Genomic DNA, 23,800 nt, shown 5'->3' with positions numbered 1-23,800 from the left:
GAAAAACAACTCTCTTTATAACAGCATCATAAAGAATAAAAATACTTAAATTTAGCAAACTGAAGACTAAAGAAATTTCTGAAAGAAATTATGGAAATTCAATATGGAAAGACATCCCATTCTGTGTTCATGGCTTGGTAAAGACTTAATATTGCCAACATGGCAATACTCCCCAAATTGATCTACAGAAAAAAACACAGTATCTATCAAAATTCTAGCCAGTTTTCTTTTTGCAGAAATTGGACAAGCTAATCCTAAAATTGATATGAAATTGCAAGGGAACCACAGAGCCGAAACAATCTTGGGAAAGAAGAACAAATATGGAGCTCTCACACTTCCAGATTTCAAAACTTACAAAGCCAGAGTAATCAAGACAATGAAGGACTGGCATAAGGATAAACATACAGATCGGAACAGAACTGAAAGCCCAGAAATAAACCCTCACATTTATGGTCAACATATTTTCAACAAGGATGCCAAGACAATTTAATGGGGAAAGAACAGTATTTTCAATAAATGGTGCTGGGGCAACTGGATATACACAGGCAAAGGAAATGGCTAGGCTCCTACACCTCACACCGTAAACAAAAAGTAACTCGAAATGGATTATAGGCATTTTACATTACATAAATGTAGTAAGAGCTATAAAACTCTTTGGAGAAAATAGAGGCTTAAATCTTCTGACCTTGGGTTAGGCAATGTTCTCTTCTATGACACCAAAAGCACAAGCAACAAAAGAAAAAATGTCTCCAACACAGAAATCAAGATTTGATAACTGTAACCTCAAAAAAAAGCTGCTCTAGAACAAGTGAGGCAATTGTCTATTTTCACTTCTATTTATTTGAGGGGGAAAAAAATAACACTGCAATATATAAAGTATCTTTTAAGAAATACATAGTTACAAACCTGAACACTTGATATGTTTGTCATAAACAAAGACTAATTATAGTTCCAATGATTTTCTAAGTATTAGGTTAAAATGCACTTTCTCTGATTTCCATCTCAAAACACTTTGTAGGATAAGACAGGGCAAGTACTATGATTTCCTATTTACAAATGTTAACAATGGGGTCTAGAGAAAAATGAATGACTAGTCACAGTATCATAAAAACTAGGTTACTGCAGTGACACATGTATGGGCAGACATAAGGATGAAAAGAGAATCAGGATACCAGGTTCTGATGTTTACTACACATGTATTTTATGAAAATATTCATATACATATCTATTTACATTTTAGAGACAACAGTGAAATAAAATTTTAAATATAAATTTAAAATGGATAATCTTGAATTGGGCATATACTTTAAGATCATTTTTCTAAAACATCAATGAAAATTTTAGTTTCTTGATATACTGATAACTATTTCATGCTAGACTGGTATTCAGTGCTAGTCCCTTGGCTTCACAAAGAACACAATGGAGAGCAGGGCTGAGAAGAGACTGTCTCCACTGCAGTCCCTAGGTTAATAATGCTCTATTTGGCTCTGTCCAGTAAGAGCTATCTACTGTGATGGAAATACTCTATATCTGGGCTATCCAGTGCAGGAGCCACTAACCCCATGTGACTACTGAGCATCTGCAATGTGGCTAGTGTGACTAGGAACCGGATTTCTAAGTTTTACTGAAACTCACCCTTTCTATAGCTTCTTTTTCCTGAGGCGTTACTTGAATGTAGTTCATATGACCACTTCCAGCTTCTGCAATTCCTCCACTGCCACCTCCACTGCCTCCTCCTTGACCACCAGCTTCTTGAACTGGTTCATTTAACATCTGAATAAAATGCTCCTGATGTTGGCTAATTTGCTGCAGTGATTTGAAGGACAGAGAAAAACAAGACATTGATATAAAGTATCTTCAGGAAAATAAGAATTCTAATACAAATAAGAGAGAAAGTTATAACTTTGCAACTGCATTATTTTAGAATGATTCTGGGTTATTCAGTCTCTGGAAGGATATGATTTCTTGTACATTAAAGACACTTCGTATTTCTGAGGTAAACAGTGAAGAATTAAAAGAATCCAAATTCTCTTTCATAACCACTCCCACCACCCCCGTCATTGTTAAAAAACTACTTGATGTATAAGAAAAAACAGAAGTTATGTATATGTATATATATGTATTTTTTATCCTCCACACTAGTAGGCAGTAGAATGCTGTAACAGGGGTCCGTGATCCCCGGGCCATGGACCGGTACTGGTCTGTGGCCTGTTGGGAACTGGGCTGCACAGCAGGAGGTGAGTGAGCGAGCAGGCGGGCGGGCAAGCGAGCCAAGCTTTAACCGTATTTACAGCCGCTCCCCATTGCCCCCCATTAGCGCCTGAGCTCCGCCTGTCAGATCAGCAGAGGCATTCGATTCTCATAGGAGCGCAAACCCTACTGTGAACTGCGCGCTCCTTATGAGAATCTAATGCCTGATGATCTGAGGTGGAGCTGAGGTGGTGATGCTAGCGCTGGGGAGCGGCTGCAAATACAGATTATCATTAGCAGAGAGGTTTGACTGCACAGAGATTATAATAAATCAACTGCTTGCAGACTCATATCAAAACCCTATCAGTGAGTGGCAAATGAAAACAAGCTCAGGGCTCCCACTGATTCTGCATTATGATGAGTTGTATAATTATTTCATTATATATTACAATGTAATAATAAGGGAAACAAAGTGCACAATAAATGTAATGTGCTTGAATCATCCCGAAACCATCATCCCCCAACCCTGGTCCATGGAAAAACGGTCTTCCACGAAACCAGTCCCTGGTGTCAAAAAGGTTGGGGACTGCTGCTATACAAAACTCAAATATTTCATGACCTGAGCATTAAAATAAGCCCACAGGGCTTCCCTGGTGGCTCAGTAGTTGAGAGTCCGCCTGCCAATGCAGGGAACACGGGTTCGTGCCCCTGTCTGGGAAGATCCCACATGCCGTGGAGTGGCTAGGCCCATGAACCATGGCCGCTGAGCCTGTGCTCCGCAATGGGAGAGGCCGCAACAGTGAGAGGCCCGCGTACCACAAAAAAATAAATAAATAAAAATAAAATAAAATAAAATAAGCCCACAGGTATGTTTTCTATGAGGTAGTGCGCCACTAGTAATAAGCTTGGGAAAGAGAGACCTAGACAGTTAAACATTTCTTTTTGCTAGAGTTTCTCAGATTCTTTAATAAAGTGTTTCCCAAACAAATATCTAACCCAACCCCCACCCCCAATTCTCGTTTTATCAGTACATCTATCTATAGCATATTCTACTAAGTGCAGCTTAGAAGAACAGTTTATAGACTTGGTGAAGGAGAAGGGGTGCTCATGGACTTCTACAAAATGTGATATACTCTAAACCCATTTTTGGAAATTAACTGATTAAATAGTCACCTGCAGTAACTGAGGATTTTCTCGACCTATCTGTTGTAGCAATGCTGGAAGCAGGGAAGGATTCTGTTGAATAATTTGTCTCATCTGTTGAAACTGAGGCTGATTCCGTAAAAATTCAAGAGGGTGTCCTAAAATACACATGAACACTTTTAAACAAAAATAGCAATTACATATACAAACACAATCTAGACAGCAAACACTGTCAAGAAAAAATATGATTTGAATTCTCAGATGTATATAAAATGAAGTAAATAATGAAAACATCTTCAAACTGCACCAGCTCGCAAGTCTCATATTGCAGAAATTATTCCTATTAGCTAAGGTAGAGAGTACAGAACACTAAAAAAACACAAAGTTTTCCTACAATTGCCCTGGGCACTCAATATTATCAAGTAACACCGAGAACTTGTGCCCTTCGTGCACTCTATCAAAATAAAAAGTATTAAAAGTTGTTCTTGATGCTCAAAAGTTCCTAAGAAAAATATATAACAGGATTAAGAAACGCAAAAAAAGTACCTACTTTAATTGCATTCAAAAGAATCATGCTTTTGAGGTTGCTAAGAGTAATGAGAATTTTTTAGATGTACACTGTCATCTAAATTATTCAAGACAATCATTCAAATTAAAAATGGCCACATCGGGCTTCCCTGGTGGCACCGTGGTTGAGAGTCCACCTGCCGATGCAGGGGACGCGGGTTCGTGCCCTGGTCCGGGGAGATCCCGCATGCTGCGGAGCGGCTGGGCCCGTGGGCCATGGCCACTGGGCCTGCGCGTCCGGAACCTGTGCTCCGCAATGGGAGAGGCCACAGCGGTGAGAGGCCTGCGTACCGCCGAAAAAAAAAAAAAAAAAAGGCCACATCATATGGTTATTTATTCTTCTTTGTGTAACACCAGTTTTACAGAAGAAGAAAACGGACTCAGAAACTAAGTTACCCAATAACTGCCACTGAATGGGACAGCACCCCAAATCTGAACCAAAGCTGTGGCCTCCTCTTCTATTTCCATGCTGAATCTCAGGAAATGAGAGCCTATCCTCCGGGAGACTGCACACAAAGTGCTTAGGGATTTCTGTCAACCAGAGATGACTGCTATAATTAGAGCTAGGAAATACATAAAAGAATGGTCTCTTCAAAAGTAACAGTTTGAATTACTTTATCAATTTTACAAAGAAATAATGAAAGAGAACATTAAATAATTCCTAGGACTACCACGGGCTCCAGGCTTTGCTTTCTAGTCAAACCTTTGCCAATGGAAGAGTGGGTGCTGTAAAGACACCTGAATTCAAGCTCTGCTTTCACCTCTAGATTCAAGATATTAAACCTCCCAGGTTTTATTTCCTTGGTTCTATAATAACCATTAAGATCCTACTGGCTTTGAAGACATTTACTGGGAGAGAAAGAGACAAGGTGAGGAAACCGTTCCAAACGGCTTCAGAATATAACACTAAATGCAAACTGGAAAGCATCTCTTCCTTAGAATAAGCTAAACAGAATATGCCCTTTACCAAAACTGCAGTAATGATGTTTAATATAAATGAGAATATCTTTTATATCCACTTAGTATAATTTCTTTTGGGCCCTTCTCTAACACTGAATAGAGAATTTAAGAGTTACTGAGATGCTCTGGGAATGAACCTCATCTCAAAAGTATTTTAGATTAAATTATTTTTTACTAAAGATTCAGGACCATTTCCTCCCCACTGAAAGATTCCACTTTACCTCCAGAACTTGTTGTCGTAGTCGTTGCTGTCGTAGTTGCTGCTGCTGCAGCCACTGAAGACTGAGGAGCCCCAGTACTCGCTGCTGGAGGGGGGTCAACCACAGCCTGACTTTCTCTATCTCCGGGAATTCCCTATAACACAATTTCCAAGCTTTAAAATAGCTCATCATTCAAAGTTAGTTAAATATTACACAGAGTAAGAGACTTATGAACCTATTTAATATCCTTGTCTAATTTCTAAAAGCATCAAACAGATGTCTGCTTCAATTAAATGTAAAGGATCAAGACATACCTGAAATCTTCACATATTCAAATTAGATTAGAGATGGCCTCAATGTGGTATAGATAAACCCATACTACTATCATATACAGTAGCATTGTCCAACAGAACTTTCCATGATGATGTAACAGCTCTATATCTATGCTGTCCAATAAAATACCCATTAGCCCCAAGTAGCTACTGAGAACTTGAAATGTGGCTAATGGTACTAAGACACTTAAAATTTTAACTTACTTTTAATTTTCTTAAATTTAAATAGCTACTTGTACTTAATAGTACTCAACAGCTACCCTACTAGACAGTGTACATCTAGGATATAAAGTAAATAATTTTGCAATTAAAAAAATACATCATGAAATGTTTATCCAGCAACACATGTTAACATCTAACACCAAAGTATTGGGCAAGACCCTAAACTTGCATAGAAGTAATGGTGTCTAACATTATATGGCTAATTATTTAAATTTTCAAAGTGTCAACACAAATCTTATTAAAATTAGACATATCTGGCTTTTATGTTATATATCACTCTAATTGATTTTTGAACCTCACAGAAACTTTCACCAGCTCAGTGACAGAAAGGATTGTATTTTTAACCCTAGCCTTAAGATCATCCAAAGAGATTTTGATGCACACATGGCAGTTGTGAAGTGATCACTGGAAAAAGAGTCTAATGGAGACAGAGCAGGTGATGACAGCAGCCAAGTGAGGAGGATGTCCTCTACTGATCCATGGTTCTGAGAGAGTGTCATCCAGAAATGTATCACATACAAAAACTTAAAATTGATTATTCAAAAACTACAAAAAGTAAAGGGAATTCCCTAGCGGTTCAGTGGTTAGGACTCCACACTTTCACTGCCGAAAGCACGGGTTCAATCCCTGGTCAGGGAACTAAGATCCCACAAGCTGCATGGCACAGCCAAAAAAAAAAGTAAATAGGTATAAAAGAATCTTAAATAATTAAGTATTTAGGTAATGCTTTTTCTAAGTTTGTGGCATTTATCTTCTGAAGTTATTATAACTTAAAACTGCACTAAGATTTTTGGAACACCCCTATTTTGATAAGCGATTTATAAGACTTCTCATATATAACTTACTAAAGTCTTTATGAAATCTTCATAGATTTTGGAAGGAGAATAAAGGAGAAAATATTGTATTTGAATATGAGATGGTAATAGTAATTGCTTCCATTTCCCAGTAAATCAGAAGCCAAAATCATAAACATATGAAGAATGAACGGTAATAAACAGCAGGATAATGGCTGCCTATATTAGAAGTTTATTGTAGGCATTGCAAACAAATGTTTTTCACAATCCACCAATTCAAACCCTTAGATGAGGAGCTATCGAGTGCTAACAAACTATATAGACTGAGGATCCAAAAGCCTCCATCAAATTCTCAAACAAGTTTGTTAAACTAAAAAGTTAATCACCATTGCTACAGGTCTACCTCAAATTCTCATAGTATTTAGCCCTTTATTAGATCATTATTTCTCCTTTCCCATACACTCACCCTCACTTACACAGAAGTGTCAAAAACTAGTAAGTTAAAGGTAGCCCCTTTTTTCCAGTCTATGAAACAAACAGTAAATATATAAAACTTTAAACTGTTTCATGAACTTATCTCTCATCTATTCATTTGTATTTGATGCTAAATAGCAGCAACTGTGTAAAGAGTGATCCATTTTTTATACCTCAAAATTTCAAATCTACTAGATCAAAATATTTGATATCATTAAATTTATGCAGAATTCCAAATCAGGTATAAATTAAAGCCATTCTATGAAAGGAAAGGCAATATTTTAACATAATATGTATTTTTGCGGGGAGGGGAGGAATGAGCGGCAACCACAAACAGATCCACAGTAACTATCAATCCAGTATGATTCCTCAATTTCAAACAAAATGATAATTAAATGAACTGCCAGCATTTTAAAGACTCTCAAGAGGACAATGGGAAAAAGAATTCAAATGATAAAATGATATGCTAAGAAAAGGTTTTGTGACTCTCATGCAAATAAGTAGGCAAATGACTGGTGGTAGAAAAGCACAGTTATCTGCTCATGACAGGGACTCTCCTGAAACTACGCTCTCAAAAGAGTTTCTAACAGAAGTACAACTGGAAACAAAGGAATGGATTAAACTTGTGGATGGTATTCCCCAAAGAGTTAGGATCTGAGATGATATTTAAAGTAATTGAGACTTTTGATAATATTCCAACACACCCAGGAATTATAGAATAAAATGTTAAGACTAAAAAGTTAATCCAATGTTATTGCAAACTTCTGCACTTTGCTTTTGACCCATGTCACATTTGTAAAACAGACATTCATTGTCATAAAACATCATGGGTTTCAGTCCATGCCCACAACAATCTATTTCTCAAAAACCTTCATTAGTAGAAAACAAAACCCAATAATTTATTCAAAATTCCCTCAACTGCTACTGACTATAAATAAGCTAACAGTTCAAATGCCAATAGAACCAGTCATAATATCATACATTAAATTAAATGCATGATGCTGTCAGGTAATAGGGAATGGACAGGAAGACAGTGAATTAAAGAGTCTACAACCTAAAACTTTTCCTAAATCTGGGATCTGAGTTGTCCAGATAAACCAGATTATCTGAACTTTTAAGTGAAATCTCCCAGTTTTTAAAAGCTGGCAACTAATTAAGAAATTTACACATAGTACAAAATTTGGCTTGGGCTTCCAACTTGAAACTTTTGCTCTAAATAGCACATCCAGGATTATGCTTGGCAGGCACTAAAATGTTGGATTCAATTAGATTTAAAATCTGCCCCACCCCTACCCCTCTAACACACAGCTGTCATCCTTTGAGGGTACTACTCCAAGTGGATAGCAAATTTTACAACCCATTTAGCCACGTTGTTTTCTAATTGAAAATCCTATCAAAATCTTTTAGAAGAGGTTACATTTTATTAACACAAAATGTTAACATACTAAGAAAAATAAAAGCGTTATGTAAATTATCTAGCATACATCATTATTATCTTCTGAATTGTTACTATCCCTTTAAAATCTCTGTTTCTTTGAGATTTTGTTCTTAAACAACTAGAACAAAGAAAGCAAAATGTTTCTCACCATTAAAAGATACTCCACTGCTCTGTCAGGGTTGTTGAAACTGGCTCTCAGGGCTGCAATTACTTGCTCTCGTTCGTAGCCCATTGACATGATCTCAGTTACCATATTCTCATAAGACTGACCTGTCACTAAAAAAAGGTGTGTGTGGGTGGAAGAAGGGGAAAGAAAAAGAAAATTTAATAAATAAACAATCTCCATGTAATGTGAGTGCATATATGTATACACTGTTTCAGGCACTACAGTGCCAGGAATACAAAGATGAGTAACCGTTATCAACTACAACATATATGTGGTAGGTAGAATAATCCACCCCCTCCCATCCCTGGAAACTATTAAGTAAGTCAGGTTACAAGGCAAAAGGGAATTAAGGTTGCTAATCAGCTGACTTTAAGATAGGGAAATCATCCTGGACTACCTGGGTGGGTCCGATGTAATCTTAAGGGTCCTCAAAAGTAGGAGGGAAGCAGATGAGAGGGTCGGAGAAATAGATGTAAGGAAGAGAGGGACAAAAGCAGGGTCAGAGATGCTATGCTGCCACCTTTGATGACAGAGGAAAGGGATGAGCCAAGGTATGTGGTCAGCCTCTAGAAGTTGGAAAGGACACAGAACAAATTCTCCCCTAGAGTCTCCAGAAAGGAATGCAGCTCTGATTTTAGCCCAGTGAGCTCCATACCAGACTTCTAACCTACAGTACTATAATAAGATAATAAATCTGTTGTTTTATACCACTAAGTTGTGGTACAGAGCAGCAATGGAAAATACAGTGTTTAATACACGTAATAAAAATATCAAGTACAAGTGTAGCACAAACATAGAAAAGAATTAGCAAGTCAGGGCAGTCAGGGCAAACTGGAAGAAGAGACAGATGAACTGATTTTTGAGAACAAGTAGCAGGGACACTTCACAAAATCAATTGTGCTGTAATAAGTTGTTTTCCTTGGACACCTTCCGTTATCAAAGCAGAGGGGAAAAGGAGGTTGGAAGCTAGAAAGTTAGAATGCCCTACACCGTATAAAACTGGTACAATTATCCCTGTAAGGCATTTCCCACAGGATCTCTCCAACTCTGACTCACTCTTCATGGAAATGTCAGACAACACTCTCATTTAAAGAAAGCCAACTCTCTCCCACTAAACTTAAAGCTACCACACTTCTTGTCCATCTCCCACCCTTTCCTGCCCACCTAATTATCTTGATCAGCAGTTAACTATGTCCTAGAATGTCATCCTAAAAACAAAAACACGCCTCCCTTGACTGCATCCCAATTCTCTTTCAGGAATTGGTCCATGCGTCTGCTCTCCTCCCTTCACAGCCATAGCTGTCTGTACATGCCGTGTCCACTTCTCACATTCTGCTCACTCCACAACCAATACCAGCATGTGACTTTGGATCTCAAAGATTCCCCCTCAAACATGTCCCACCATTTATCATCTGCCTTCTCCACTTCAATTAGCAGCACCTCTATCCATCCAAGTGCTTGAACCAGAAACCTTGGTGATTTCAATTCCCTTTCCCCTCCTTCTGCATCTAATCCACTAGCATACCTGGTAGGTCCTATCTCTAAAATATATCCCAAACCTATCAAGCTTCCTCTTTCTCCCTGCCTTAACTCAAGACCAGTCCACAACAATCTCTGGTCTAGATTATGCCCTGCTTCCTCTCCTGCCCCCAAGCCTACAATCCATTCTTCAGCCAGTTGCAAAAGTGAGCTTTTAAGAAAGAAAACCTAATCTCATTTTGGGCTCCCAACCTCAACAACCCTGCATGTGCCACACTCCAAACAATCCATTTCTTGCTTCACAAGTCACAGCTTCTGCCCCAGGACCTTCACACACACCAGGCTTCTTTGATGGTCTGTTCCTTTACATGCTCCAGTTCTCAATTTAAATGCTACAGTCTCAGAGAGGTACTGCCTGACTAGCCTAAATATAAGTGCCTTTTGTTCTTCTTTATGGAAGCCATTAATTTTTAAATATCATTTATCATGATTTGCAATTTATTTTATGTTTCACTCTATTTTCTTTCCCCCATCACAGGTTCAACCTTGCTAGGGACCATGCCATTTTTGCTTTACTGTTTCCCTGATATACAGGTGACAAAATCAGTTGAATGATTTTTTTCTGCAGAATTTTTTCTTATTTCATATAGTATATTACACTAAAACTCTGGTCTATCTAGCCCCCCAACCCAGTTTCATTGAGAAATAATTGACATACATCACTGTATAACTGTATAAGTGAAAGACACAGAGCATGACGGCTTGACTTACGTATATTGTGAAATGATTACAACAGGTTCAGCTAACATCCATCTTCTCACATGGATACAACAAAAAGAAAAAAATTTTTTCTCCTTGTGACGAGAACTCAGGATTTACTCTCAAAAACTTTCTTATATGCCATACAGCAATGCTAGCTACCTAGTCATCATGTTGTACACTACATCCCTAGTATTTATCTTATAACTGGAAGTTTGTACCTTTTGACCATCTTCTTCCAACTTCCTATCCCCCATCCTCTGCCTCTGGAAACCACTTTGAGTTTGATGATTTGTTTTGTTGAAGAGTCTACATATAAGTGAGATCCTATAGGAGCTGTCTTTCTGACTTATTTCACTTAGCATAATAACTTCAAGTCCATCCATGTTGCTGCAAATGGCAGAAACTCCTCACTTTTTATGGTTGAGTAATACCCCATTATGTGTACACACACACACACACACACACACACACACACACAACCCTGCTTCTTCATCCATTCATCCATCGATGGACATTTAGGTTTGTTCCATGTCTTGGCTATTGTAAATAATGCTGTTATGAACATGGGGATGCAGGTATTTTTTCAAGTTAGTGCTTTCATTTCCTTTAGATAGATTCCCAGAACTGGAACTGCTAGATCATAGTTCCATTTTTAATTTTTGAGGAACCACCATGCTGTTTTCATTTTTAATTTTTGAGGAACCACCATGCTGTTTTCCATAGTAGCTACACCAATTTACAATCCCACCAACAGTTTACAAGGGTTCCTTTTTTCCACATCCTCACCAGCATTTGCTATACCTCGTCTTTTTGATGATGGCCATTTTAACAGGCCCGAAGTGGTATCTCATTGTGGTTTTAATTTGCATTTTCCTAACAACTAGTGATGTTAAGCATCTTTTTATATACTTGTTGGTCTTTTGTATATCTTCTTTGGAGAAATGTTTATTCAAGTACTTTGCCCATTTTAAATTGGTTTGGTTTTTTTTTTTGCTATTGAGTTGTATGAGTTCTTTATATATCATGGATATTAACCTCTTATTATATACATGGTTTGCAAATATTTTTTCCCATTCCATAAGTTGCCTTTCTACTTTGTTGATGGCAAAATTTTCAATAAAGTTATCTAATAACTATGAAAGCATAGCTTAAAAAACTAAGTATCACTGAGCAAATTCAGCATTTGATATCTTGGTTTAGAGTAATGACTTTTCCCTACCTATTCCATAAAGTACTTAAGCTATTTTTATCTCTTAAAATACCCACTGATATAATTCTAGCACAAATCACTCAGGTGCCAATACACTTTCAGTAATCTAGTTCCCAGAAACAGAAAATATTATCAATAATAAACAAAATTAAGAGTTGTGGAGTATCATAACTGTACTATTTTAACATAGTGTTTCTCATTTAATTCTTACAGGAACTCTATAAGAAAGGTTTATTTTCCCTTCCTTTTAAAGATTATGAGGCTGAGGCTTAGAAAGATTAACAATTTGATCAACGGCTGTTAAGTCATGGTGCAGAGACACAAACACAAGCTGTCTAGACTCCAGAGCTCCCATGCCTCTCCTTGATGCTATGCGTCCTAAAATCACACTTCTTAGTCAAGTTATAAAAACTCAAAAAGAAATGCCTACACTCAAGTTTGATACTCTTTAGATCCTGAAAGTATGAGGGAAATGACTCCTAGAAAAATTAGGGGCAATGAGCAACATGAGACAGAGCTAATGATGAAGTGATGAAGAAGATGTCATTAAGAATGAGTTTTGGGGGACTTCCCTGGTGGTTAAGAATCCGCCTTCCAACACAGGGGATGTGGGTTCGATCCCTGGTCAGGGAACTAAGATCCCACAGGCCGCAGGGCAACTAAGCCCGCATGACGCAACTACTGAGCTCACGCACCACAACTAGAGAGAAGCCCACGCGCTGCAACAAAGAGCCTGCACGCCGCAATGAAAGATTCCGCGTGCCGCAACTAAGACCCAACACAGCCAAAAATAAATAAATATTAAAAAAAAAAAAGTCTTGTACTTATCTTCTAGATTAGGAGGTGCTCTGAAAGGAACAATGACCTCATTTAGATTTGCCTTTTAGAAACTCCACTGTGGCAGGGAATAGACCAGCTAAAAGAGGGTAACGGAAGAGCATCAGTAAGGTAAGGACATGAACCAAGGCAATTAAGTGGCAGTAGAAACAAATATTCAGGAGACTTTAGGAAGGAGGATCAATAGGACTCCTGGCCTCACTGGGCCAAGAGAGGCAGAGGGTCAAGGTTGATGCCAATACTTTGGTAGAGAGTGGAAGATGATGCAAGCAAGAAGGGAACAAAGGAGAAGAATCAGATGGGGGAATTAAAAATTAATAAATTTGGAACCTAAGGAGTTTGTGGAGGTTATAGGTTTTCCAGCTGGCAGCTTAAAGAATGAGTCTGGGAAGTCAGAGAGAGATATGTTCTAGAGTTTTAATTTTGAGAACGCTTGTAGTACAGTTAACCCTTGGACAATATGGGTTTGAACTGCACAGATCCACTAATAATCAGATTAAGTCTATTCCTAGTACACTACTACATGATCCATAGTTGGTTGACTCTGCAGAACCGTGGATACAGAGGCCTGACTGTAAAGTTATAGATGGATTTTTGACTACATGGGGTTGGCGCCCCTATCCCCTGTGTTGTTCAAGTGTCAACTGTATATGGGTGGTATTTGCCATTCCCATGTCTGAACTTTGAACTATGACCTAGAGCAGAACCAAAGAAAACTCATACATTTAAAAGCCAGGTGAGATAGAAAGAATTAACCAGAAAGCCTGAGAAGGAATAGTCAGAGGTACGGTTCAAGAAAAGAGTGGTGTCACAGAAGTCAAAGAAGAAATATTTAAAGAAGCAAGGTATCAACACAAAGACTGGATAAATTAAAGATGAAAGAGTAAAGGGGTCTCGAGACCATACAGTTGAGAACTGCTGTTCTAAGAGATGCAAGGTGTATAAGGTAAGACACCACGACCAGAGACTAGAGCAGGAGCAACTAGAGCTGTGGACTCCTGGGCTTCCGCCCAGCAGCATCAGTGCATTCCAGCTGAAGCAGCAACGGCAACAGCCACAGCCTCCGACAGCAGCAGGGGCACGTGCTAGCTGGTTTCAGCTCTGAGGCTACAGAGCCCTTTACTCATCTCTGGGTAATCTTGAGCTGTTCCAGCACCTCTGCAACAATCTCCTAAGATTAAGCCTTTTCGTGTTTGAAATAGAGTGATTTCTGTTTTCCTGATTGTTGGACACTAACTCATATGAAGCAGAGTAATCCCAGAAAACAGTCTCTCAAAGATAGGAATGTGGGTTTGGTACATCCAGGTGATCTTAAGTTGATTAAACAACTATTTTGCCCCTATGTGCTATGGGAAATCAGCCAGCCATTTTCCATGGCAATGAGGGCACCATGGAGTTCAAGTTCAATTAGGTCAGAGGGCCAATCCCATATCTTGTGAGATACTACTGCTGTTGGAACCTTGCTGCTGTAGCAGCTAAACAAGGAATCCAGAAGCCCATACTCTACTGAAGCTGCCATTCCCACCTGTTCCCAGCCTTCTACCTCCCTACCATTTCATGTAGTACAGAAGAGTACCAAAGGGAAGGAATGGGGTTGCCACCCAACAGACCAATAATGAGTACTTATAGCAGGCACTGTACCAGGTATAGTTACAGTGGGAAAATGGGCAAAAAACCCCAAATTGATTTTGACAGATTAGATGTGAAGGGAAGGATGGAAAGACATTATTCAACAGGTAAAACTGAAAGTCGGGATAAAAAGGCACTTTCACTGCAAGTACAGTACAAGCAACAAGATGCAGATGGGGACCTATAAGGCTACAAGGTGGAATGAAGGCTGGAGGTGAATAAAGATGAAATGTGAGACAGATTTAGTAACATCTTATACTCATTTCAAAGATACTTTGTAATAAACCTGTACACAGATCAAACTTTGTTAAAACCTCATTTAAACCCCACATTCGGAAAATGGAAAACTATCTGCTTTAAGGCAAGAAGTATGCTTAACTCTAACAATACAATTTAAAGGATTCAATATATAAAACGTTAACTTACAAAAGTCTTCAGTAACATCAACTGAATTATCTAAATCATTTAGCCGCCTGATTGTAAGCAACCATGAAAATGAACATTTTCCTGATCTAGAAAAATGAAACTTAAACCTCCTCTCTGTCTCTTACAAGGTAATTTACAATGTAGATACTTACCAAGTGCACTTGTTGCATCTTCAAAAAGGTTTGACCGAGAAGAATCACCTGATGTACTGTAAAATGTTTTTAGAAAATCATGTATCAGAAAGTATGTAAAATCTACCTTAAAGTTTAGTAGCTATCCAATTTGTAGAGATTCTTTGATTTTAATTGAATGTAGAAGTCTGGCTACAGTGTTCAAAAAGGCTTCCAGATTAAACCCCAAAGCTTTATCCATAACATTTATGGCATGGGAAGAATTTTCAATTTTAATACTCATTCTGTTCTGCAAATCCATCATTTAAAATGTCCAAAGATATAAAAGAACATCCTTACAGAGAGCTTACCATTTAAGGAATACAAAAAAGATAACATACAACTAATTCCCTGAAAGAATTTACATGAAAAATTAAATAATCTATAAGTCAAGTCACAGTAAAAGAAATATCAAAAGCTGTATATGATAAACAGCACATGCAGAAACTGCATTAGGCTGGAAAGGCCTGGGAAGTCTTTACATAGTAGAATTTCATTAGGTCTTATAGTTAAGTTCTGAACACAGAAACTGCAAGAAAGCCTTCAGGTCAAGGAACGCAGCATAAACAAAAAGATGCAGAGGCAGGATAGACCCAAGCTGTAACCAAGTTTTAAGCCAGTTTAGAAGGACTAAGTTTTGTTAGGCAATTGCAGAAGATGAGTCCAGAAAACAAAGAAGACACAAACACAACAATGGAAGACCATAAAGAGAAGGCCGAAGAAAAATAAACTGAGGTTTACAAAAGTGGTAAAGACAGCAGTTAGCAGTTTTGAGTAAAACATACATACAACACAATACACACATATACCTCTGTCCCAATTTCAGAAACAAAACACAGTAGACTTCAGTTCTGAGAAAACCCTACAGCATAGTAAGAGTAATGGAAATACCTAAGTTTGAATTCATAAATTACTTTGTAAGCCTCAGTCAGTTCTTCACCAATACAATGAGGTCAACAATGGTACCCATGTATCCCTAAGTGCTGTGGGTAGGGTTACTGCTGGTAAAGTGCTCAGCAAAGTGCCTGGTATCATAACACTCAACATGATTGTTATGATTAAGACAATACTTTGGTATAATTTTTAACGTATCTTCATCAACTAGATAGTAAAATTAACATGTAGAAGGCAAAATTTCAAAAAGAACTATATACTACAGTTCTATACTATATATATAGGAAAACAAATTATCCTGCCTTAGACCTGACCTGTGTCTTGTTGTTGTGTGTTTGAACAATTACTGCATGTCAGCAGAACTACAACTGCCTAAATTTTCCCCAGGGGTGCATAGTATTCCATTTAATTGACCAAATCAAACTATAAAGACATTTTTTGTTTGGTTTCCAACCTTTAAATTCTTTCTGTAGTCAAATGTATTAATCATTCCTTTTAAGACTTTTTTGGGTTAAGATTATTTTCCCATGCTCTCCTCTAGTTTATGGTTTCACTTTTACATTAAATCCCTATCCATCTAAAATTTATTTTTATGAGTGTAAGATGTGATCCATCTTTTTTTTACCTCCAGATGGCTAGACATTTATCCTAATAGCATTTTCCCCACAGTGGTCTGAAATTACATTTTTATCTTATATTAAGTCTCTGTATGTATTTTGTTCTGTTTCTAGACTACTATTTCACCAAGCAGTCTTTCTAGTTAAGAGCCATACTAAATTGTAATCATTACCATGCATAATACATTTTACTATCTGGTAGAATTAGACCCCTTTGTTACTGTTCTTTTATAGAACTATTTGTGCTATTTTTGCACATTGTTTTAAAATTTCTTTTTAAACATTACAGATAAGACTGAGATACCGTTTAACCACCATTCAATCTTGATTCTGCCTCAACACTCCTCCCCTCCCCATCCGCAGAGGAAACCACTTTATCAGTTAGTGTGTTGTCCCTCTGCTACTGTTTTTCTACACATTAATATGCCACCCACAGAAAATATGCAATGTTGTTGTGTGGCTTTTGTTCGGTTTGTGGTTATTGCCTATACTGTTCTGCAATCTGCTATTTTCACTTGATAACAAAGCCTTGAAACCACATTTATTTAATATGCATATATACTGCATACTTTAACTGGCCTGTCGTATTGGATATCAGAGCTCCTCAAACTATAAGAAGCCTAAAAATTCACCAGGAGAGCTTGTTAAAATACAGCTCTCTAGGACCCACGCCCAGAAATTCTTATTTAGAGGTCTAGGGTGGAGCCTAACAATTAATTTCAAACAAACTCCCAGTGATGCCGATGTTGTCTATTCACTACCACACTTGAATAGCACAGTTCTCTTAATACAAATAACATGTCGAGTCATGCCCTTACTAATGGATATTTAGGTTGGTTCCAATTTGTCCTCAATTACAAGCAATACAGCCCTTGTGCACAAGTGCAGTTTCTCTAATGTAGATATCAACAAGTAGAATTTGCACTGCAATATGTGGTTTTTAAAGAACAAAACTGACCTAAAGAAACAAATCCCTAATAATGAAATGTCAGGCCAGGGTGATAAACAAACTTTCTGACACTCCTCAAAATTCATACCAGCGTATCTCCTGATAATTATCTCACTGAGTTCTGTGCTTTATAAGACACTAAATGTTTTATAGCACAAATGAAGAAACTAAGGCACATTTAAAGCAGCTGGTTTTCTGAGCTTCCCTCCCTTCCCTTTCTGTGCTATCCTTCTCTGAGGTGTATAATTTCGGGAAATAAGAGTATAGGGTTGGGCTTCCCTGGTGGCACAGTGGATAAGAATCCGCCTGCCAATGCAGGGGACATGGGTTCGAGCCCTGGCCTGGGAAGATCCCACATGCCGCTGGGCAACTAAGCCCGTGCGCCACAACTACTGAGCCTGCACTCTAGAGCCCGTGAGCCACAACTACTGAGCCCACGTGCCACAACTACTGAAGCCCGCGCACCTAGAGCCTGTGCTCCGCAACAACAGAAGCCACCGCAATGAGAAGCTCACACGCTGCCAACGAAGAGTAGTCCCCGCTCACCGCAACTAGAGAAAGCCACACACAGCAACTAAGAACCAAAAGCAGCCAAAAATAAATAAATAGATAAATAAATTTATATTTAAAAAAAAAAAGTAAAAGGTTGGTGTACAAAGCCCAAGTAAGTAGGCAACTCTGGAGTCTGCTTTTCTGACCATCAACTCCTTTATGTAATCTCTATGGGTCTGAAAAGATAATCCTGACTCTTGAGAACAGATGAATAAAACTGTACCCCCAAGAAGAAATAAAAAGAATAGAGATAATAAAAAAACTTGAATTGATGATATTAGCACATTAAAATGGATTGATCAATTTGAGAATTCTTACACTATGGAGCTTTTTAAAAGGAGCTTAAAGCAATTAAGAAAATAAGATATACTGTACCAACTCAAGACATATTTAATTAAGTTTACAATGTTTAAATGATTTGGAAAACCAATTTGTGAAATTTATAAGTTCCCTCCCATACACAGAAAAGATGTAACAGCCTTTAGATGCAATAGCATAGGCCGACTCTGGGTTGTCTCCCACTAGTTAAGGGTGATTGTATGCAATTCTAGCTGCACGTGGGAGAAGTACCAAATTAGGCAACAGTGTTTCAGAATGCCTAAAGCAAAGTACAGCAGGCTGACATAGGGAAAATATTTTACTACCTGAACCTGTGTTCTCTTGGGGAATTAAATCCTTGAAAAGAGGCCCGAAGCAGTAACAAACCAGGTGACTCAAACCCCTCCCAACATGGCTGACTGACTCAAAGAAACGGCACTCAAAGACAGAACACTAAAATGAAAGATGATGAGAAAGAATTCATGACTAAATTCTTTCTCATCATTGTATTTATCACAGACATCCTTCTATGTCAGTGTTTCCAAATGCTGCATAGTTTTCCATTGTGACTGGTCCTAATTCCAGGACTCTACTGCCACTGAGGTCCTGAGTTGCACCAAAGTCACAAAATACAAACCGCTTGCTTCAGTGCCAATACATACTGGACACAAAGCAACTCAGGCTCTCAGATAAATAAGAGATTCCCGTGTATGATTTCCAGCCAAGAGAAGTGAAGCATTGTTTTGGTTATTTTATTTATCATTGGGGAAAAAAACCTTTGTCACAAACTACTCAATAATCCTAACTGCCAACTTCCCACAAGAACTTTTTTTTGCTCCCCAAATATCCCAGCACTTTTTCTTCTGTTCTAAAGATCTACATAGGCAAAAACTTAAATTTCTATACAACTTCACAAAGATGTAGATACTTACTCAGCACATACTGTGTGCCATGTGCTATATCATATCTTTTACTTATTTCATTTAATCCTTATAACAACTCTATGAGATAGGTCCTGCTGTCATCCACATTTTACAGATGAGGAAAAATCCAAAGACGTTAATTTCTTTTCTAAGGTTAAGACCTAACAAATGTTAGACCCAAACATAATACTACGTAGCAACTGGAAAAATTTACTGACATGGAAGGATGTTTATGATAGGTGTGACAATAGTGAAAGAATATAGGTCAAATATAATAATGAGTGGGGGAAAAATGTCAAGTTATTTATAATGTGTCAAGCTATAATATACTGTCAGATTATTTTATAATTCTCCTTCTTTTTGGTCATTTGTATTTCCTAACTTTTCTACACAAAATGAATAATGACTTTGACCCCTTTCCCTTCACCCTGGGAGAAAAAAAAACAATGCAGAGTATACAAATTCAGATTACCAAACAGACACAAGCATACTGCTTTAGTCAGGGTTCAAAGTTTAGAAAAAGTTTAACATAGTAGATAGAAAGTTAGTTTGATCAAAACAATAATCAAAATAAATACATTCATGAAGTCACTGTTATGAACATATTCCTATACAATTTCCTAGAATCCAGTTCTTACCTGTCAGTTGATGTTGGGCTAGCGGCCACTGGTGTTTCTGCTGGCTTTTCTGCAGGTTTCTCTTGTTTTGTTGCACTAGCAGGTGCAGCAGGTTCAGAAGACGCTGTCGTTGATGCTGGAGTGACAGATGCAGGTGTGGGAGTGGGAGCCAAAGTGGGGGCAGGGGTTGGGGCCTGAACCACAGTTGGTGCTGTGGAGGAACTAACTGTGGTAGTGGTGGCAGAATTTGATTGCTGAGTTGTAGCTGGTGCTGGTGTTGTCACTGCTTTGGGCTAAACACATTACAAATCAAAATAATGCATTATGACAAAACACTGCATTATTACCTGATCTCTGGATGCTACAAACAAACATAACACTAATACAAGTTTGTAACTTGAAAATAATTTTGTAAGGTGACATAATGAGTGATCAATAGCAGCAATCTGAATCACTATTTATGTTATTCTTTCAAAGCTGATGAGAGCATATATATTAACTATTAACTTCCATTAGCTTTAGCCAACGGTTTCAGTCTTCGGATCATTATGAAAAAGAACCAAAAGAAGCAAATATTTTAAAACGTACAGAATGTGTATCCAGAAAAAGAACCACATAATTCCCCCCCAAAACTTCACAATTAAAGTTTCTTGGTTACAACTTCAAAGTATTTATCGTCATTTGAAAGCAACAAAAATAACGTTCTTGAAATGAAAGTATAAACAGAAGTATGATTAATGAACATGCCAGAAAGTCTACTGTATTTTAGAGGAGGGAAGAAAATCCCAATATTGACTACAAGCCAATAGGTGTAAGTACAAAGAGATTAACATAACTTTTGAAATGTATATACAGTTAAACCGACAAATAAAGGCCAAATAAAGTTATAACCGCATGCTCAGCACTTTCTGAACTAGAATCAGAGCCATAAACATTCCCACCAAGCAAAAAGCAATTACATATGGGTAAAAATCATATTATATGAGTTTTATTCTTCTACAGCCTATCAATACTCACTACCTGCTTAGCTCATAACTTACCTAAGGTGAAAAGGTAACTGATTTGATGGAAGATGAGATTAAAATTCAATATAATTTGCCCCAAGTATAAATCAACAAACTGTAAATGCAATGAGTGGATTTGTGCCTTGTTCTATTTGAGCTAGTATAGAGTGTACTGGAAAAAAGTGCCTTGTACAAGGTAGGGGGATGGGACTTACCTATCCTGCTTCACTCTTAGTTATGTTCTAAATAGTCAACGTTACTATAATACTAAAGGAAATAAGACCATAACAAATACATACCCAAATGTGTGGCTACCACATTTTCCACTATGTACTATGTATGATAAAACTAGACAAGGGAATACTATTCAGCCTTAAAAAGGACAGAAATTCTGGCACATGCTACAATGCGGATGAACCCTGAAGACATTATACTAAGGGTAATAAACAAGTCACAAAAGGACAAATACTGTATGATTCCACTTATACGAGGTATGAAAAGTAGTCAAATTCATAGAAAGGAGAACAGTGGTGTCAGGGGCTGGGGGGCGGGGGAAATGGGTAGTTACTGTTTAACAGGTACAGAGTTTCAGTTTGGGAAAATGAAAAAAGGTTTAGAAACAGATGGTGGTGATGGCTACACAACAATGTGAATGCATTTAATGCCAATGAACCAAACACTTAAAAATGGTTAAATCTGTAAATTTTGTGTTGTGTACCACAATTTTTGAAAAAACTAGATGAGGCAAAGTTTCCTCATATGATTCTGTTCCTGTGTATTTAAAGTTTAACATTTAATAAGTGCTTAAATATAGCAAAATCAATATGGTTCTTAATAGATTTAAAAAAATTAAGTCCAGTACATATAAACTGTTTAGCTGCTTTTCATTTCTCACTACAAAAGTATTCCATAATTAAAATTTACTTGCTCACTAGGGGCAAGACGGGAATAAAGACGCAGACCTACTAGAGAATGGACTTGAGGATACAGGGAGGGGGAAGGGTAAACTGGGACAAAGTGAGAGAGTGGCATGGACATATATATACTACCAAATGTAAAATAGCTAGTGGGAAGCAGCCGCACGGCCCAGGGAGATCACCTTTGTGCTTTGTGACCACCTAGAGGGGTGAGACAGGGAGGGTGCGCGGGAGGGAGACGCAAGAGGGAAGAGATATGGGGATATTTGTATATGTATAACTGATTCACTTTGTTATAAAGCAGAAACTAACACACCATTGTAAAGCAATTATACTCCAATAAAGATGTTAAAAAAATTTTACTTGTTCAACTTTGTTTTCTACTGCATATATCAATTACTTTGAGACTTTAAAAGAAACTCACATTTATTCTATCTTCAGTCTTTGACAAACTGGTTTCCAATTACCTATTTAAATTTATTTTGGGTGCTACAAATAACACTACTCTTCTGAGATTATTAGGAGTTTAGAATTTAGGATCATAATTCAGTCCTAAAAGTATCATGAGCACCACCACTCCTCTATTTGTCTTAACTCTCTACTGCATGTTTACGTATCTTTAAACAAGTATATAAATAAAACAAAAATCCTGAAAGAATCCATATTCATTCTCTGCTTTAGAGAAAAACTTTTGACTTTTATTTCAGTCCAATAAATCACAAAAAAGTTCCTGTTAAAAACCTTCTCACAATAATCATTCCATCATTCGCTTAGCTGTCTTTTCCCTTTTTTAGTTTCTAAAAATCTATCCCACTGGCTAAGAAATATCACTGACATTGTTAATCTATATGTCTTTTTGGCCCTGAAGTATTTGTTAGGTCTAGTACATCAATCAGCAAATCCTTTTAAGGCACTCTTATTAAAAACTACAAAATGAGAAACACTTATTCAATTTTTAAGAATCACATTCTCTAATAATTATACAAGTAGTGATTTTACTAATCCAACAATACCTAATAATTTTTAACATGACACTTCACATATCAGTTGTTTTGACATATTTAAAATTATGCTCAAACTACAAATATATGAAACTATTAACTTTATAGTTGACTCAAAGCAAACTGTTAAAATCTTTAATAACAATTAAGTGCATGCCACTATGGATGTGTATAAACTGTTTTCACTTGAAAGTGTAAAGCAAGACTTGGGATCATCTTTTTTTTCTTTTTTTAAACTCACATGCATAAAGATATATACAACGAGCTTGAAACTTACTTTTGTCACCATAACTACCACGAAGTTTTTCTCATCAATTTTATATTCTTTTAGAGCAGTATCATCATTGAGGATTTTGCCTAGCACATTAAGAAAAAAACATATTACTGAAGGCACCGTAACTTTGTCTTACACTAACTGAGGTTAAAACAATCACCAACATCAATTCTATTAAAACTTTCCCCAAAGAAAAAGATTAACCAGTCAGCCAAGATAAACATAAGTGGATACATGATTAGTTAAGAAGGCATAAATAAATATTTGACTAAAAGACAGCAAACTCATATACTGTATGTAGATATCTCAATCCCAAACATTTCTTTAAAATTATTACTTATAATAAAAAAGACTTGCTGGGTAAGGAAATATTAACTAGGTCCTGAGAAAGAGGAGATCATGAAGACAAATAAAATTCAATTTTGAGATGCTCAAGGATTCCCCACCCCTTCCCCGGAATAACCTATAATCCCTCTTGATGGAAGGAAAAATGAACGAACTGCCTGCTCCCACAAATACTGGATACCTGCAACACAGAAATGTTCCACTGCTATAAAAATAAGATACTCATAGTGTCCTGATACACAGAAATGGTAAGATAATATAGAACTGAGTAAGGCACACAGACTATGTAAGATTTTAGTCATGCAGAAGGACAAATGTAAGGTCAGGATTCCTTCAGGCTTCCTTTTCCTTGAAATTCGTTTTCCATTTTTAAAAAGTTATTGAATCAAA

General features: G+C 37.3%; 1 protein-coding gene across 2 annotated transcripts in view; it reads right to left on the bottom strand.

Moving 5' to 3' along the window:
• RAD23B (RAD23 nucleotide excision repair protein B) overlaps window positions 1–23,800 on the bottom strand; it is a 44,280-nt gene that overhangs the window by 4,639 nt on the left and 15,841 nt on the right. For both annotated transcript variants that reach the window (XR_016393602.1, XM_022579121.3), the window contains 7 exons: window positions 23,069–23,148; window positions 19,891–20,162; window positions 14,982–15,037; window positions 8,469–8,596; window positions 5,082–5,214; window positions 3,364–3,491; window positions 1,636–1,806 (listed from right to left, as the gene is read on the bottom strand). Coding sequence is in view for 1 of the 2 variants with exons in the window: in XM_022579121.3 (XP_022434829.1) it covers window positions 1,636–1,806; window positions 3,364–3,491; window positions 5,082–5,214; window positions 8,469–8,596; window positions 14,982–15,037; window positions 19,891–20,162; window positions 23,069–23,148 (968 nt within the window). In the remaining variant the exon portion in view is untranslated. The remainder of the gene's footprint in view (window positions 1–1,635; window positions 1,807–3,363; window positions 3,492–5,081; window positions 5,215–8,468; window positions 8,597–14,981; window positions 15,038–19,890; window positions 20,163–23,068; window positions 23,149–23,800) is intronic.

Source organism: Delphinapterus leucas, chromosome 6 (assembly GCF_059928025.1).
Source record: "Delphinapterus leucas isolate spDelLeu-1000000601 "Yukka" chromosome 6, BTC_Dleu_Yukka2, whole genome shotgun sequence".
NCBI classification, from domain to species: Eukaryota; Metazoa; Chordata; class Mammalia; order Artiodactyla; family Monodontidae; genus Delphinapterus; species Delphinapterus leucas.
Note: the sequence above shows the minus strand (reverse complement) of the source record. Positions and strands in the feature narration are given on the sequence as shown.